This window comes from Conger conger, chromosome 4 (assembly GCF_963514075.1).
Source record: "Conger conger chromosome 4, fConCon1.1, whole genome shotgun sequence".
Lineage (NCBI taxonomy): Eukaryota > Metazoa > Chordata > Actinopteri > Anguilliformes > Congridae > Conger > Conger conger.
The window spans coordinates 55,380,245-55,396,198 of NC_083763.1; the positions used below are offsets into that span (position 1 = coordinate 55,380,245).

Here is a 15,954-nt window from a genome sequence, read left to right on the forward strand (position 1 = left end):
AAGGCTAAAACAAGCAGTCACAGAGGAACTTCCAAATTCCACAACGAAAGGCCACCATGTCTGCCAAGTGCCCAATTTCTCTTTCCCACTTTCTCTCTCTATTTGCTATGTGTCGAGCAAAAGCGACCTTTAGAAGTGAGATAATTACAAAGCAAAGGGAAAATATTACCCTCAGTTCCAGGCTAACAACACTCCAAATGTCTCTAATACTCTCCTACATTTAGGTACTTACCTGTAGTAGACACTCTTAGCCAGAGGGAAGACCATGCATGAGGTTTAGGCAACAGAGCTAGTGCCAAGTCATCAGGGTCATCACCAATAATCCAGTAGTATTAATGCACAATGTATAGAAGCACATACAACTTACAACATATTGTTATATATGATGTAGTCCTTCAACTCGGGTTTGAGGATGTAGCTTTCAGTTTAGCTTCACTAAACCCGTGATAAATGTTCAGCATTTGGTGAGCCAAGATGACCGTGTTCTGTGGTGGAAGATGGTTCTCCAGCAGTGACACTGCTGGGATGATTGTACAGTGTAGTCTTAACCACTTTGTCTCTCTAAATTCACATGCAGTAAAGTTGTTGGTCTCTAAGTGTTGGCGCAGGTGGAGTTTTTGCTGGTCTGTGAAACCCATTCACCTCCATTGAGATATTCCCTTGAGGCTAAATGTAGATATTTGGGAGGTAATGATATCAGACAGTTTACTTCAAGCAGAATGAAGACCAGGAAAAAAAAAAGAAGAATTTTCCTCATTGAAAAAAAGCTTGTCAAAATCTGAAACGGCTCTAGTTTGAATGATAAGAAAACATTAGTCCCTGTTAAACACGCTTGTTGCATTTGATTAGGCTAAATGCAGTGATTTCAGTTCTAATTGCTCTTTAAATGACACCTCTTAGAATTACTGAGCCTCAGGGCTGAGTGTTGTGTTGCTTTACTTTAGAACTCGCTTGTGTCTCGGTAGATTTCTGACAGGGGTACGCTTCTGAACCTCGACTAGATCCCTAGGATTCCTCTGAAACCATGAGCTGTAGAGACGGCCAATTACGATATGAAATACTGTATTACGTAAAGCTTTATAAAGTCGGAAAATAAATTTGTGACTTTGAGGATACCTTTGGGGTAAAACTCGTTGAGCAGGAAGAGAAAGGCCTTTTGACATCACATTGTCCCCTTATATAAGAGGGCTTGTTAGAGCCAGTTCAGTCTCACACCATAACTTTCCCCACAGGGTTTTGGGGGGTCACTTTCCAAGGTGACTAACTTTCCAGAGCAGCCACAAGTTTTTGCTGCCAGCAAAACTAAACAAAAAAAACATGAGAACAAACAGTGATTATATATTTTATCACATAATTGTCAAAATTCAGCTGTGAGCAAGATAGAGCTTGACGTAATAACATAACAGTTATTTAGCTGCCGCTTTTATCCAAAGCGACATCCAGTTGATTCAACCAAACAAACAGGTGCCAACCCCGCCTGGATCAATGTGGGGTTAAGGGCTTTGCTCAAGGGGCCAACATCTGCACTTATTTGTGGCTACAGAGAGGCTTGAACCACCAACCTTCCAGGTCTCTATCAAGCACCGTACTGTAGCCACTAGACTATAGGCTCTGGTAGTCCTTGCCTATTGTGGATGTTTCTGAAATGGATGCTGTTGTTGTTGTTGTTTTTTTATTTTTGATAGCCAAACTAATAATACTCATAAAGTCATTTATAAGATATTTTAAGATGCCCCTTTGGGGGGGAGAAATATTTGACGACGTTAACAAATTGTCCTGACACAAGTCATTGTTGATTTCACTGTTGTAGGCGAAAGACTCTAGGGCCGCAGATAAGACTGTTGCCATGGGGCTGAAGGAGATTCCGAGTAAGCCGTCCTCTGAAGGAAAACCCCTCCTCACAGTGACAACCAAGGTGGGCGGAGCCATTGAACTACCCAATAGGAAGCACTTCCTGGTTTGGTGACAATAACAACTTAAGCTGATAAGGCTTGAAACATCCCATACCCAACCTCCACTATAAGCATACGTCGACCCAGTGTTTTTCCACCCAAAAAAAAAAAACCTCATCTAAAAACAATTAAGTACAGTGTCTTTTTTTCTTCATCATAAGCTGCTTTATGGGGTATAAAATCAAGAAGAAGGTTGTCCAAGTGCTTTGCAATGCAGACTTTTTTCAGAAACAGAGGCGTCAATAAAGCTAAGAGCTACTGTGGAATGGCTGAGTTCTGAAGGCCACATCGTGTAATGGATCCAGCCATCTGCTATCTGCGCGTACCTAATTAAATAGATTTTGCAGCTTTGCCCTTATCTTTCTACAGCAGAGTGTAAACCAGAATTATTAGAGGTTTATTTTACAGTCTCTGTGTTAATATTAATTTGAAAATAAAACCGCTCCCAGCTATTTTTTTTACCCACAATGTTTATTTTCATTAGAATTCAGAAGGGATAAATGTTTACATTTACAATTGATTTATAGATTTAGGTTCTTGACTTGTAATAGGTTTCTGACAGTTTTATCTGCCAGCTATTGCCACATTAGAAATGGAAATGATTTAATATAATCATAATTTAAGATTATCATACACAATGAGATTACTTATTTTACCATCTTTAAACCATGAGGAGACTTTTTACAGTTCCACACCATTAGGACACTTTTTTGTACACCAGGTTTGCACCATTAGGAGGCTTTTTTTACACCTCATAAGCAGCTCATCTCTATTGACAGCATGGGATTAAATTATGACCCAATTAATCCAATGCCCCGCCACGTTTTGTAGACCCTGGTCTGTGCTTTTCGTGTCGTTTGCCTTGCTGTGTGTCCTTGGTGTTGGTAGCGTAGACGTCCGTGTGTTTCTCACTCACCTGTGTGCTCTCTATGCTGCGTTATGATGTTACTGTACGTTTAAACTAGCTGGCTGTGCTTGTGTGTGTGTGTGTGTGTGTGTGTGTGTGTGTGTGTGCGTGTGTGTGTGTGTGTGCGTGCGTGCGTATTTGCTTCACTTTGTTTATCGTACATTTTGGATTGCTGTATTTTCTGGCTGTATTAAAATTGTTAGTACCCCGTTGAAGCTTCTATATTTGTATATTTGCTGCTGATGTGTTTCTTTGATGGTAAAGTTTTTCATTATTATTTGTCATTATTTTTGTCTGTTTTTAATATTTCCAGCCGAAGCAAGAACCAGGAGTTTCGTCTTAATTCTTTCTCTGCGTGAATCGGTCAGCTTCAACCTGTGTGCCGCTATACTTTATATAAAGCATATTTTCCCCCAGTACTACAGTACAACCATGAATTACAGTTACCGTGAGACAACTGCAACTCTTTTTTTATTGGCAGTATATATTTGGAATATTTATATTCTACTATATGTGTAATGATTCATTACTGTGTGTTGTACTGTGCTTTGAGGACTATACAACAGACAAAAGGTATATAATTATCATTATCATCATCATTAACAACAACAACAACAATAAACACATTTTACAACAATATTACAAATGACAAGTTTTTAGATGATACCAGTAATCATAACCTGATCAACTCAACTCATGTGAGCAAAGACATGTACACCCTGAGACTAATCTTCAAAAGCCCAGAGCAGCTCACCCCCTCCTCACCCCCAGGTAGCACCAGCTGCCGCATATTCCATGCCTGTGTTCCCACCACCTGAGTACAGTTCTGCATTTTAGAGCGATAATGTCACCTGATTTACAGTACTCCACATTTGTCTGTGCATTTCTTTCACTTATCTTCTTTTGAAGTTACAGCTTATATGCACTGTTTAAAAAAGAAAATCTGTACATTTCCTCATTCCGAAGACCAGAACCTTTCAGAAATAGCATTAGAAAGAGCATAACACCCATGAAATCTTCAAGGCCTTAGTGTCTTCTGGCAGGGGATAACCACCCCCCCCTCCACCCTCCAACACCCACCCATGATCCTAGCCAGTTCAGGGTTCCCTTGACAACATCATCTGAGCATCTGTCTTGGAATCAAGCCCAGACGACACATTTAGCTCAAGTTTCTCCATGACATCATAGCTGGGTTGCCCTTCAAGTGCTTATAAACCAACAAATGTGTGTCCTGCACAGAAGTGAAAAAGAAAAGTGTCTGTGCACAACAGTGGACCCTGTTTGTATGCTAGACACAGCGATCTATATGCAAACCTTCCATCTCTTACTAACAAGATGATTACCGGCACAAGTGGAAGTCTACCATGCTAATAACGCAAATAAAGGTGAGCAAATGTAATTACCTCCACTGGCAATTAGGAGCTTGGGAGATGTGTGTTAAGATGTAACTTGGGAGACCACACATATTAAGAACAGTAGATTCTAAAATATTATCTAGATCAGTGGTCCTCCCTCCTGGACCTGGAGAGCTGCAGGGTGGGCTAGCTTTCGTTGTCACTCAGCACTTAATTGATCAATTAAAGCAGTTAATTACACAGTTAATTCACCTCACCCGGTTTCTTGGGTCTGAATTGGTTGCTGATATTAAAGGGGAAAAACAGCATCTCCTGCAGCTCTCCAGGACCAGGAGTGAGGACAACTGATCTGGATAAGAGATGTTCAATGATAACTCATTCAATATGACTTTCAGTCATATCGAGACTTTTAGCAATATTACATCAGTACCTGCAGTCAACAAAGGTAACACATCCACTCATAGCTTCTATACTGGCAACCTGTATTTTTATATACCTTTTTATCATGTATTTTTTGTATTGGCCAATAAGGTTGTATTTTAGTGCAAGCTCAATAGTTCCGCAATAACACACTCAACACTCCATGGAGAAATGCTGAAGAAAAAAAAGACTTTAAACCTACAAGATTTTAGTCAATGTTCAAACTGGACAGTTGACACTGCTAACTTGCTGAGGGATGGGAGGCGGCCATTTTGAGCGAGCACGGCGTGGAATATCGATCATTTTCCGGGGGGAAGTTTGTGTGTCCGGGACAGTGCATTTGTCTCGTCCTATGCAAAGCGGATTGGGTGACGCATTCGGGCGATGCGTGTGTTCACCAGGGTCCCTCCCGTGAGCTCTGGGGACGCGCGCCCGCGGCGTGTTTAATGGATTACGCTGTGGGAAATCTCCCGCCGAAAGTTGTGGGGAAGTGACGGCGGATATTACTCACTCTCCGGGCGCCTCCCGTCTCCAGCGCCCCCCCCCACGCCGAAGAAGAGAGACAGAATTCATATGGAGGAGAAAATGGTATTCCGTGGCTTTGGGGGTGCGAGTGGCGTTACCCACAATGCTCTGCATAAATAAATTTTTTCCACAGAAGGCCTTTTCTCCCCTCATATTAACACTTTTGTGCTGTTTGCATTTTCCTGTAAATCCCAAAAGGAGAAGGCCAGTTTTGTTGTTTTTTTTACCAAATTTTACATAAATATAATATACATTATACATCCATATATGTCTAAATCAATATACTGCATAAGTAATTATATATGCTGTAGCTTTGGCCTTGAAATGGCTGATAATAATGCAGGTGTTGAGGTGGTCAATGCTAGCAGAGCAACAGCACTTGTTTATCATTTGGGTGTAAACGCCCTGGTGTAAAATCCAGCTATAACCAGTTTGAAATACCAGCTGTTTGAAAACATAGCTTGAGCTGGTCAAACCATTTTGAGTATAGAGCTGGTCAACCCTCACTGGTCAACCCGCTAGCAGCTGTTTCAAAACCTGGCTTCAGCAGTTTTATTCAGCAGGGCATGCTTCCAAGCAGCATTCCTTTCCTTCCCCCGTGCCTCCTCCACCACCGGAGAGAAAGGACATCTCCGTACCCCTCCTCGCGGTCCCGGTCGGGAATGCGTTAAACAGGGCCCCGGGGGCCGGGGATGTGCGCTTCCATCAGTAATGGCCGCTCCTGGGGTGCGTCATTAACAGGACGGTAGCGCTCCTCTTAATTATTCCCATTAACGTCAGCAATCCTTGCTATATTTGTGCCGCAAGTTCAGGGAATCATTTTAATTGAAGAGAGGGAGGAAAAAAATCATCTAATTAACTACCTTGGTCCTAGGGAAATTTTAAATCATTCTCCTATTCTGTTAAGGGCAATGTTTTTCTGCCGGTTGTGCAAAAGGAATACATTTTTTTCATGAATAATACAAAATGAAAATGCACAGTAACATCAAAAATACAACACATTTTCGCTCCCGCTTGGTTGAAATAGTGCTACCTGCCTGTATGGCGTATACAAACTAATGCGTGCAATGCTGGGTGAAAAATGCTTACCGTTTAAAAACACATTAATCGCCATTATGCCTTGTTATAATCCGTAATCCCGCTCTGAGCCCACTTCGAATCTCAGTCTCTTCAGGTTAATGTCAAGAGGCCGGACCGCATGACAATACAACAAGCATTCTGGGAAAATAAAAGATAGTAAGGTCACAAAGAGTAACTCCGCTTATGTATGTGTCGTTTATTTCTTTAAGATGGAATGGCCTTTCATATGCAAGATTAGCATTGCATTCAGTGGAATTATGAGTGAACGTATTGTCCGCTTTCTTCAATTTAAATTTAAATCAACGCACTAGGGTTTTACAGGTTGACGTAGTGTCATTTCCAAATTATCTTTGTCACTCAATCACTATAGACTTATACAGGTCTCATGCCCTGTAAAACTAATCTATAATTTGCACACACATACACACACACACGTATCTGTTCAAACATAAAAAATAACAGGAAGTATTATTGGTCAGACTCCCTCCTAAAAGAAAAAAGCTTTTGCCTTTATCTCTATGACGCCATGGGACCAGCTTGAAGCCATTTGCATTTTCATCATCCCTAAATGTGGTATGTGTATGTATATTAATGTACACATTTCACAGACCAATAAAATATCTTATATAAATACAAGAAGAAGAATAATTACCCGTAAATACTGCTCGCGTATCAGTTTTAATGACATTTGCGTACTACGCATTTCAAAGACATCAAATAAAATAAAAAAAACGTCATTCCAGCTAATAATACATTCAACCTTCAGCACATCTTGGTTTTGTAACAAAGACAATGAAAACAACTCAACAACGCATTTGCGATTTTTCAGTGACCCATTACAGGAATTAACAGTTAAACTGTATTTGTACACCAAAAATGAGCTTTTTATTGGCAACAACCCAAGAGGCAGAATAACAAGAGCTTATATTTATCGAGTGTCTGGAATGTGAGATATGCTTCCGGCTATCTGATAGATTTGACCACGTTTCAGCCGGTGTTGCATCACAGGTCAGTGACTGCTGGCTTGAATCGTGACTGTCAACCGGAGATCTCCGCCCACGAGCAATCACAATTCTCCAGAAAAAACCCTAACAATTATCCGGTAGACGCTAAAATGTGAGCTTTAGCATTAGTACTGAGCGCTTTGTTCACACCTCTCATTTGTGACGCCACAAGTGACACAGCCAGGAATTAATTTGTCACGATATTTCATTTGCTTTATACGATTAAAACTACAGAACTATCATCAAAGTAATAAAGGAAACCATTTCCTACCTAATGGAGCCAAGCTTAGCCACCTTGTCTTAGAATTTTTTAATGAATGACACAAAATGGCGATTTTGTACCTTTGCGGATACATTAATGACGGGGTGAAACAAGGTAGCGCCGGCTACCTGTCTGGAATAAAAAAGAACAGCTGCCCTTCTGTCCTGGGGGGTGATACAGGCAAGATAATCATTAGCTGAGCTTGGTCGGACCCCCCCCCCAACCCCCCCCCTTACACGCACACACACACACACACACACACACAAATGTCCCTCACCACCAAGTCTTCACATCTTTTTTTTTCACTATTATTTTGTTCCTTGGAGCTCAATGACAGCGGCAATTATTTTTGGCGGAAAAAACATAAAAAAATTAAGCGCATTATTTGGGTGTTTAGCATTGTCCATATTTCTGCAGAAACCGTTAGCAGTTCATTATAATCATTTCTACTCCAAGAGTGCTACGGGGGAACTCCTGTCAACTACAGTACTTAGCTATACAAATGGTTCAGAAAGGTCAGTTTGTTTCCAGGCACCATTTAAGTAAATATGTCAAGTGGTTTCTAATTAAGTGCAGGGTCAGAATTTTCCCCAAACTTAAATGTGTAAATTACTGGAAGGGGGAATAAAAATTAAATTGGCACACCCAGAAATATCTGTCATTGCTAACCCTGCTGAAAGAACCCCCAGCTCAAGCTAGGTTTTGAAACAGCTGGTGGCTGGTTGACCAGTTCAGACCTGCTCCATACCCAACATGGTTTGACCAGCTCAAGCTAGGTTTTGAAACAGCTGGTAGCTGGTTGACCAGTCCATACCTGCTCCATACCCAACATGGTTTGACCAGCTCAAGCTATATTTTGAAACAGCTGGTAGCTGGTCATAGCTGGATTTTTCACAATGTGGAAACCACTCGCTGCACAGAGGTGGGAAATCCAGTTCAGAAAGTCAGCTGGCTGGAGTTCATGGGTGGAAGAAACACATGGCAGGACGTTTACTTTCTGACCCCTGGACTTTCCAACTCTAACACTGAGCGATTCATAGCAAACACACAGCACCATTCCTGCTGTCTACACGTAACAGCATGCCTGCCAATTCATTTTTCATTATCATTCATAATTTTTCATTATTATTCTGTCAGCCAATCAAGCTGTGTAGTTCAGAGGGTGGGGGCATCTCACCGTTTCCCTTCAAAGCTGCCGGAAACTTAAAATGAGTGTCACTCAGTGGCTTAAGGACAACAAAATTAGATCTAATTATATTGATTATATAACTCATGTCACAGGGAAATAAATGAAAGTTGAGTGAACAGAAAAACAAGTAATTGTTTAATGAGTATAGAACAGTATGGGGCCAGCTGTAGCCTAGTAGCTAAAGTACATGAATGGGACCTGGAAGGTTGGTGGTTCAAGCCCTGGTGTAGCCATGATAAAATCCACACAGCTGTTGGGCCCTTGAGCCAGTCCCAGAGGATAGTGCCCTGTCTTGTCTTATCAACTGTAGTTTGCTTTGGATAAGAGTGTCAGCTAATAACTCATTATTATTATTATTACATATCCTGAGAGATTTCTGGCAGTGCTACAAAGCACAGAATCATCAGAGGAGCCGTGCTAGACCGGTGTTGAAAAGAAGCATGGCATAATTATACACATACAACATGTCTCTCAGTGTCTGCGCAGTGCATGAAGGGACAAGCACTTTGCTGAAGGACTTGCGTCTCTCAGCAGTACTTACCCACCGTGTGTTCATGTGGAGAGTGAGACTGTGGTCAACCGCTTTACTTTAAATACTCTGATGCTTACAGTGTGGTCTATGTCGCGGGGCCTCCACTGAAATGGACAGCATGTCAAAGCAGAGCAGGTGTAGCCATTCTACTGAAATGCAGGGCATGTGTATAAATATGGCTGGTGTGGCAGCACTGCTGAAATGGAGAGAATATCATGACCTTGGAATTAGAAGGTTCTATCTGCGTTCTGAGTGTTTTTGAAATATTGAGCTTCAAAGACATCAAAGGGAATGGGCTCCAAGCAGATACAATGTTGCAGTTTTTAATACTTTCAAGCAAAATATTTATGTAAAACTTTACATATATTTATGGCACTTACTTTTAGTTAGTGACACTCATTTTAGTAAAACAGTTAGAACCACATACAGGTCTTTATATGTAAAAACAGTGGTCATTACATTACATTACATTACATTACATTAATGGCATTTGGCAGACGCTCCAGAGCGACGTACAACAAAGTGCATACCCATAACCAGGGATAAGTGCGCTGAAAGACTCTAGAGGGAAGTACAATTTCAACTGCTACCTGTACAACAAAGATAAGGATCAGGGCCTATTTAAATTTTTTTTTTTTTAACGAACAAATAAACAAACAACAAAGCAAAAGTGACCAAACTTAACTATCCAAACACTGCTTACCTAGCTCACTAAAAATACCGATACACAAAGTAAATTACAGAGACAGCAATTAAGGTTCACAGGGAGGTAGGGAGGGACGGGGAGAGGTCACTCTACTGAAATTCACAGCATATGTAAGAACAGGGCTGGTATGGCATCTCTACTGAAATGTGCAGCATTTGTATACACAGGGCTGGTGTGGCCACTCTACTGAAATGTATAGCATTTGTATAAACAGGGCTGGTGTGGCCACTCTACTGAAATGTACAACATATGTATAAACAGGGCTGTTGTTTTTGCCTCCAACTACAGCTGGTGAGTGAGCAGCAAGAGAGCAGACCCCTCCTGAGTCCCTCCATCGATGACTTCCTCTGTGAAACCAAGTGTGATGCGAGCCCTCGGCCAGTAACCTCTAACACTGCAGGTAACACCCCCTGACCTGTAGCACAGCAGGTAACCGCCTCCAACCTCTAACACAGCAGGTAACTGCCCCTGACCTCTAACATAGCAGGTAACCGCCCCCAACCTCTAACACAGCAGGTAACCCCCCCTGACCTCTAACACAGCAGGTAACCCCCCCGACCTCTAACACAGCAGGTAACCCCCCCTGACCTCTTAACACAGCAGGTAACCACCCCTGACCTCTAACACAGCAGGTAACCGCCCCCAACCTCTAACCCAGCAGGTAACCCCCCCTGACCTCTAACACAGCAGGTAACCCCCCCGACCTCTAACACAGCAGGTAACCCCCCCTGACCTCTAACACAGCAGGTAACCCCCCCTGACCTCTAACACAGCAGGTAACCCCCCTGACCTCTAACACAGCAGGTAACCCCCCTGACCTCTAACCCAGCAGGTAACCCCCCCTGATCTCTAACACAGCAGGTAACCGCCCCCAAACCTCTAACACAGCAGGTAACCGCCCGCAACCTCTAACACAGCAGGTAACCCCCCCTGACCTCTAACACAGCAGGTAACCCCCCCTGACCTCTAACACAGCAGGTAACCGCCCCCAACCTCTAACACAGCAGGTAACTGCCCCCTGACCTCTAACACAGCAGGTAACCCCCCCTAACCTCTAACACAGCAGGTAACCGCCCCCAACCTCTAACACAGCAGGTAACCCCCCCTGACCTCTAACACAGCAGGTAACCCCCCTGACCTCTAACACAGCAGGTAATGCCCCCTGACCTCTAACACAGCAGGTAACCCCCCCTGACCTCTAACACAGCAGGTAACCACCCCTGACCTCTAACACAGCAGGTAACCCCCCCTGATCTCTAACACAGTAGGTAACCGCCCGCAACCTCTAACACAGCAGGTAACCCCCCCTGACCTCTAACACAGTTGGTAACCGCCCCCAACCTCTAACACAGCAGGTAACTGCCCCCTGACCTCTAACACAGCAGGTAACCCCCCTGACCTCTAACACAGCAGGTAACCCCCCCTAACCTCTAACACAGCAGGTAACCCCCCTGACCTCTAACACAGCAGGTAACCGCCCCCAACCTCTAACACAGCAGGTAACCCCCCCTGACCTCTAACACAGCAGGTAACCCCCCCGACCTCTAACACAGCAGGTAACCCCCCCTGACCTCTTAACACAGCAGGTAACCACCCCTGACCTCTAACACAGCAGGTAACCGCCCCCAAACCTCTAACACAGCAGGTAACCGCCCGCAACCTCTAACACAGCAGGTAACCCCCCCTGACCTCTAACACAGCAGGTAACCCCCCCTGACCTCTAACACAGCAGGTAACCGCCCCCAACCTCTAACACAGCAGGTAACTGCCCCCTGACCTCTAACACAGCAGGTAACCCCCCCTAACCTCTAACACAGCAGGTAACCGCCCCCAACCTCTAACACAGCAGGTAACCCCCCCTGACCTCTAACACAGCAGGTAACCCCCCTGACCTCTAACACAGCAGGTAATGCCCCCTGACCTCTAACACAGCAGGTAACCCCCCCTGACCTCTAACACAGCAGGTAACCACCCCTGACCTCTAACACAGCAGGTAACCCCCCCTGATCTCTAACACAGTAGGTAACCGCCCGCAACCTCTAACACAGCAGGTAACCCCCCCTGACCTCTAACACAGCTGGTAACCGCCCCCAACCTCTAACACAGCAGGTAACTGCCCCCTGACCTCTAACACAGCAGGTAACCCCCCCTAACCTCTAACACAGCAGGTAACCGCCCCCAACCTCTAACACAGCAGGTAACCCCCCCTGACCTCTAACACAGCAGGTAACCCCCCTGACCTCTAACACAGCAGGTAATGCCCCCTGACCTCTAACACAGCAGGTAACCCCCCCTGACCTCTAACACAGCAGGTAACCACCCCTGACCTCTAACACAGCAGGTAACCCCCCCTGATCTCTAACACAGTAGGTAACCGCCCGCAACCTCTAACACAGCAGGTAACCCCCCCTGACCTCTAACACAGCTGGTAACCGCCCCCAACCTCTAACACAGCAGGTAACAGCCCCCTGACCTCTAACACAGCAGGTAACCCCCCCTGACCTCTAACACAGCAGGTAACCCCCCCTAACCTCTAACACAGCAGGTAACCCCCCTGACCTCTAACACAGCAGGTAATGCCCCCTGACCTCTAATACAGCAGGTAACCCCCCCTGACCTCTAACACAGCAGGTAACCGCCCCTAACCTCTAACACAGCAGGGAACCCCCCCTGACCTCTAACACAGCAGGTAACCCCCCCCCCCACCGACCTCTAACACAGAAGGTTACCCCCCCCCCCCGACCTCTGACACAGCAGGTAACCCCCCCCGACCTCTAACACAGCAGGTAACCCCCCCTGACCTCTAACACAGCAGGTAACCCCCCCTGACCTCTAACACAGCAGGTTAATCCCCCCTGACCTCTAACACAGCAGGTAACCCCCCCTGACCTCTAACACAGCAGGTAACCCCCCACCGGTCTCAGCACTACCTCTCATTACGCTATTTACAGCTCATGGATTATGCATGACTGGCACTGATTCCATTTTTGCATACATTCCTTTATGTACCTGGATATTTACTGAAACATACTATGCAGGCTTTTTAAGCTCTCTGTGGTCCTGTAGTTACAATTAAAGAGGTATCGTCCTCAGTCTTTAACCCAAACCAATTCCCATTTTTATATTTTATATGCGTTTTTTATACTGTTCTTATTTTTAGATCGCCAAGCAATTCCAAGGTTGACACTGGTTTTTGAATGAGTCCTGTCAGCTTGTCGTTCCGCTTCGGTGAACTTGTGCTTACATTTAAATACTTTGTCCACTTGCTGGTTACTGGCAGGTGGAAAAGCAGGAGTGAGAAGGAATTTTAGGGGGGGTGTCGGAAATCGGGATGGGCGATACCACAGATTTTCTTTTCGATCGGATACCAATTAATACCTAGGCTAGTATTCTGATCCTGAAGATATAAACTAAGTAGAATTTTATTCTATTTAGCTTACAACTATATGTTATGTAAACTACGGACAGGGTTCTCAGAGCAGAAGCAAGGTGTGTGTGTGTGTGTGTGTGTTTGTGCGTGTGCATGTACACCTGTACAATATGTAGTGTATGTGTGTTTGTGTGTGTGTGTGTGTGTAGTGGGTATTAGTATATTATCTTGGCGCTGGATACAGGCAATGCATAATGTATACCTCAACGCTTTGATTTCTTGGATGCAGTTTTGAAAGCAGCGTTCAGTCTTTGATGCCCTGATGCATCATCCACAGTGTTGGCATGATTTGATATGACAGATATTTATATATCCAATTTCAAGCTCCAAAGGTCAGTCGATCCACTTCTTTAAAACAAAGCAAAAAGAACAAACGAGAACTGACAACATGTTAATATCTTAGGTAAAACCTTTCAATTTCCCAGTGGTTGTAACTGCACCCATGCCATCTAAAATAAGTTTAATTCTATAACCATATTCACTTGTCAATAACATTTCAAATTCAATGTTATAAACCCTGCAGTGATGTTGTAACATTTGATATTGATCAAGCTTCTTGACTTTGGAGCATCAACAAGTTACTTTGCTGGCTTGCAGACAAAATATATTTTGCTCATAACACATAAACAGATACATGCAAGGACTTGCAGTCTTTTTTAGTTTCTACCCTGCTGACCAGCTCCCAGCTGGACATAGCTTAGCTGATGAACAGTTCAGACCAGCTCCCAGCTTGATATTGTTTCACCAGCTCAAGCTATGTTTTGAAACAGCTGGTAGCTGGTTGACTAGTTCAGACGGGCTTCCAGCCCTAGCTGGTTGACCAGTTCATACCCAGTATGGCCTAGCTTCATGACCAGCTTGGCCATGCTGGTTGACCGCTCATACCCAGCTAGACCAGCTTAACCAGCTCAATTTTCAAGCTGGTCATGCTGGGATAGCTGGATTTTTACAGCAGGGTACCTTTTTTATTAGATTCTGCAAATGGTCCACCATTAAAAAAAGCATTCTGTTTGCCATCTTTAGAACAGGTACTATGTGCCACTTTGTCATAAATCAATAACTATCAAAATTCTTAAAACTGAGGTCCTGATTCACTAAGATCATTCACATGTGCAGAACCTTTTATTCATTCATTCATTCATTATCCTAACCCGCTTATCCTGATCAGGGTCACAGGTGGGCTGGAGCCTATCCCAGCATACACTGGGCGAAAGGCAGGAATACACCCTGGTCAGGTCGCCAGTCCATCGCAGGGCACACACACCATTCACTCACACACTCATGCCTACAGGCAATTTAGACTCTCCAATCAACCTAACCTGCATGTCTTTGGACTGTGGGAGGAAACCGGAGTACCCGGAGGAAACCCACGCAGACACGGGGAGAACATGCAAACTCCGCACAGAAAGGCCCCAGCCGACGGGGATTCGAACCCAGGACCTCCTTGCTGTGAGGCGGCAGTGCTACCCACTGCACCATCCGTGCCGCCCAAAACCTTTTAGCTGAAGCTAAACTAATAAAACAATAAATGATTGGTGCAAGACCAATACCGTGACCAATCATTGGTCATGTTATTACTTTTGCTTGTGCTAAAAGGTTTTGCATATGCAAAAGGTCTAACAAAGAAAATGAAAGATTTTTCAGGATGTAGTAAAGCCTAGTTTCAAAATACCAAGAGTCTTATTTTCGGAGCCATCTTCAGTTCTTTCAAAAACCAAGCTTTCTTAAGACATTGATACAACCCCAGATTACACATTGACTCTCAAGTGTGTCACCTTTGATTTCTAATTATGTTCATCTGCTGAGCACCAAGATAAGGATGGATTTCAAAGACAGTAACAGCTTGCCCTACATCAGTGTTTCACATTTGTGAAGAAAGATGGCCTTAATTCTTAGGAGGTATCAGAGTCTTTCTTGTCAATCGTCTTCATTTTCAGATGGGAACAGTGACAGATGATGTGCCATGCTTGTTTCTAAGAACTTAAAATTACACTTCTACAGTGTCTTAAACCATAATCAACCAGTTTGTTTTAGTTTTAAAAACAAAACAAACTTCTATAACTACATGGAACAAGGAAGAAAAATGACCAACAGCAAGCTATGGTTATTTACTGCATAAATGTAATTATAAATGCAGAAGATATATTGGTTTGTATGGAAAGCCCACAGAAGAGTATTTCAATAAGCAGGCTTCTCCTTGCAATTTTAATGAATGAATTAACTAAAAGAAAATGGAACGTTACATCACAGCTAGGGGCTGAAAATTGATTGGCTAATTTTTGACACAGTGCTGAAGAAGCAGCAGATTATGCTAATGAAGGCCTTCAGTGCCGCCCCTTGTTTCCAGGGCAGGCGAGAGAGAGTAAGGCTTTTTGCAATCAGGAAGGAAAAGTGTGATTAGAACTCAATGACCCAGAAACAGGGATGGGGGGGGGGAGAGAGAGTGGGGCGGGGGGGGGGGGGGGGGAGAGGAGAGAGTGCGAAACAGAGAAAGACAGTGAAAGAGAATAACCCTTCCCTGGTCTGATCGTCCAGTCTCAAAATGCTTAATTGACCAAATCAAAAGAACATTCCGGTTGGCTGAAATTCCCT

The 15,954-nt window shown here is 43.9% G+C and overlaps 1 protein-coding gene across 1 annotated transcript in view; it reads left to right on the forward strand.

Moving 5' to 3' along the window:
* Positions 1-1,846: 1,846 nt before the first annotated feature.
* Positions 1,847-15,954, forward strand: part of pex5la (peroxisomal biogenesis factor 5-like a) — a 49,477-nt gene continuing 35,369 nt past the window's right edge. The window contains exons 1-2 of the mRNA XM_061238998.1: positions 1,847-1,915; positions 10,221-10,332. Of these exons, the coding sequence (XP_061094982.1) occupies positions 1,847-1,915; positions 10,221-10,332 (181 nt within the window). The remainder of the gene's footprint in view (positions 1,916-10,220; positions 10,333-15,954) is intronic.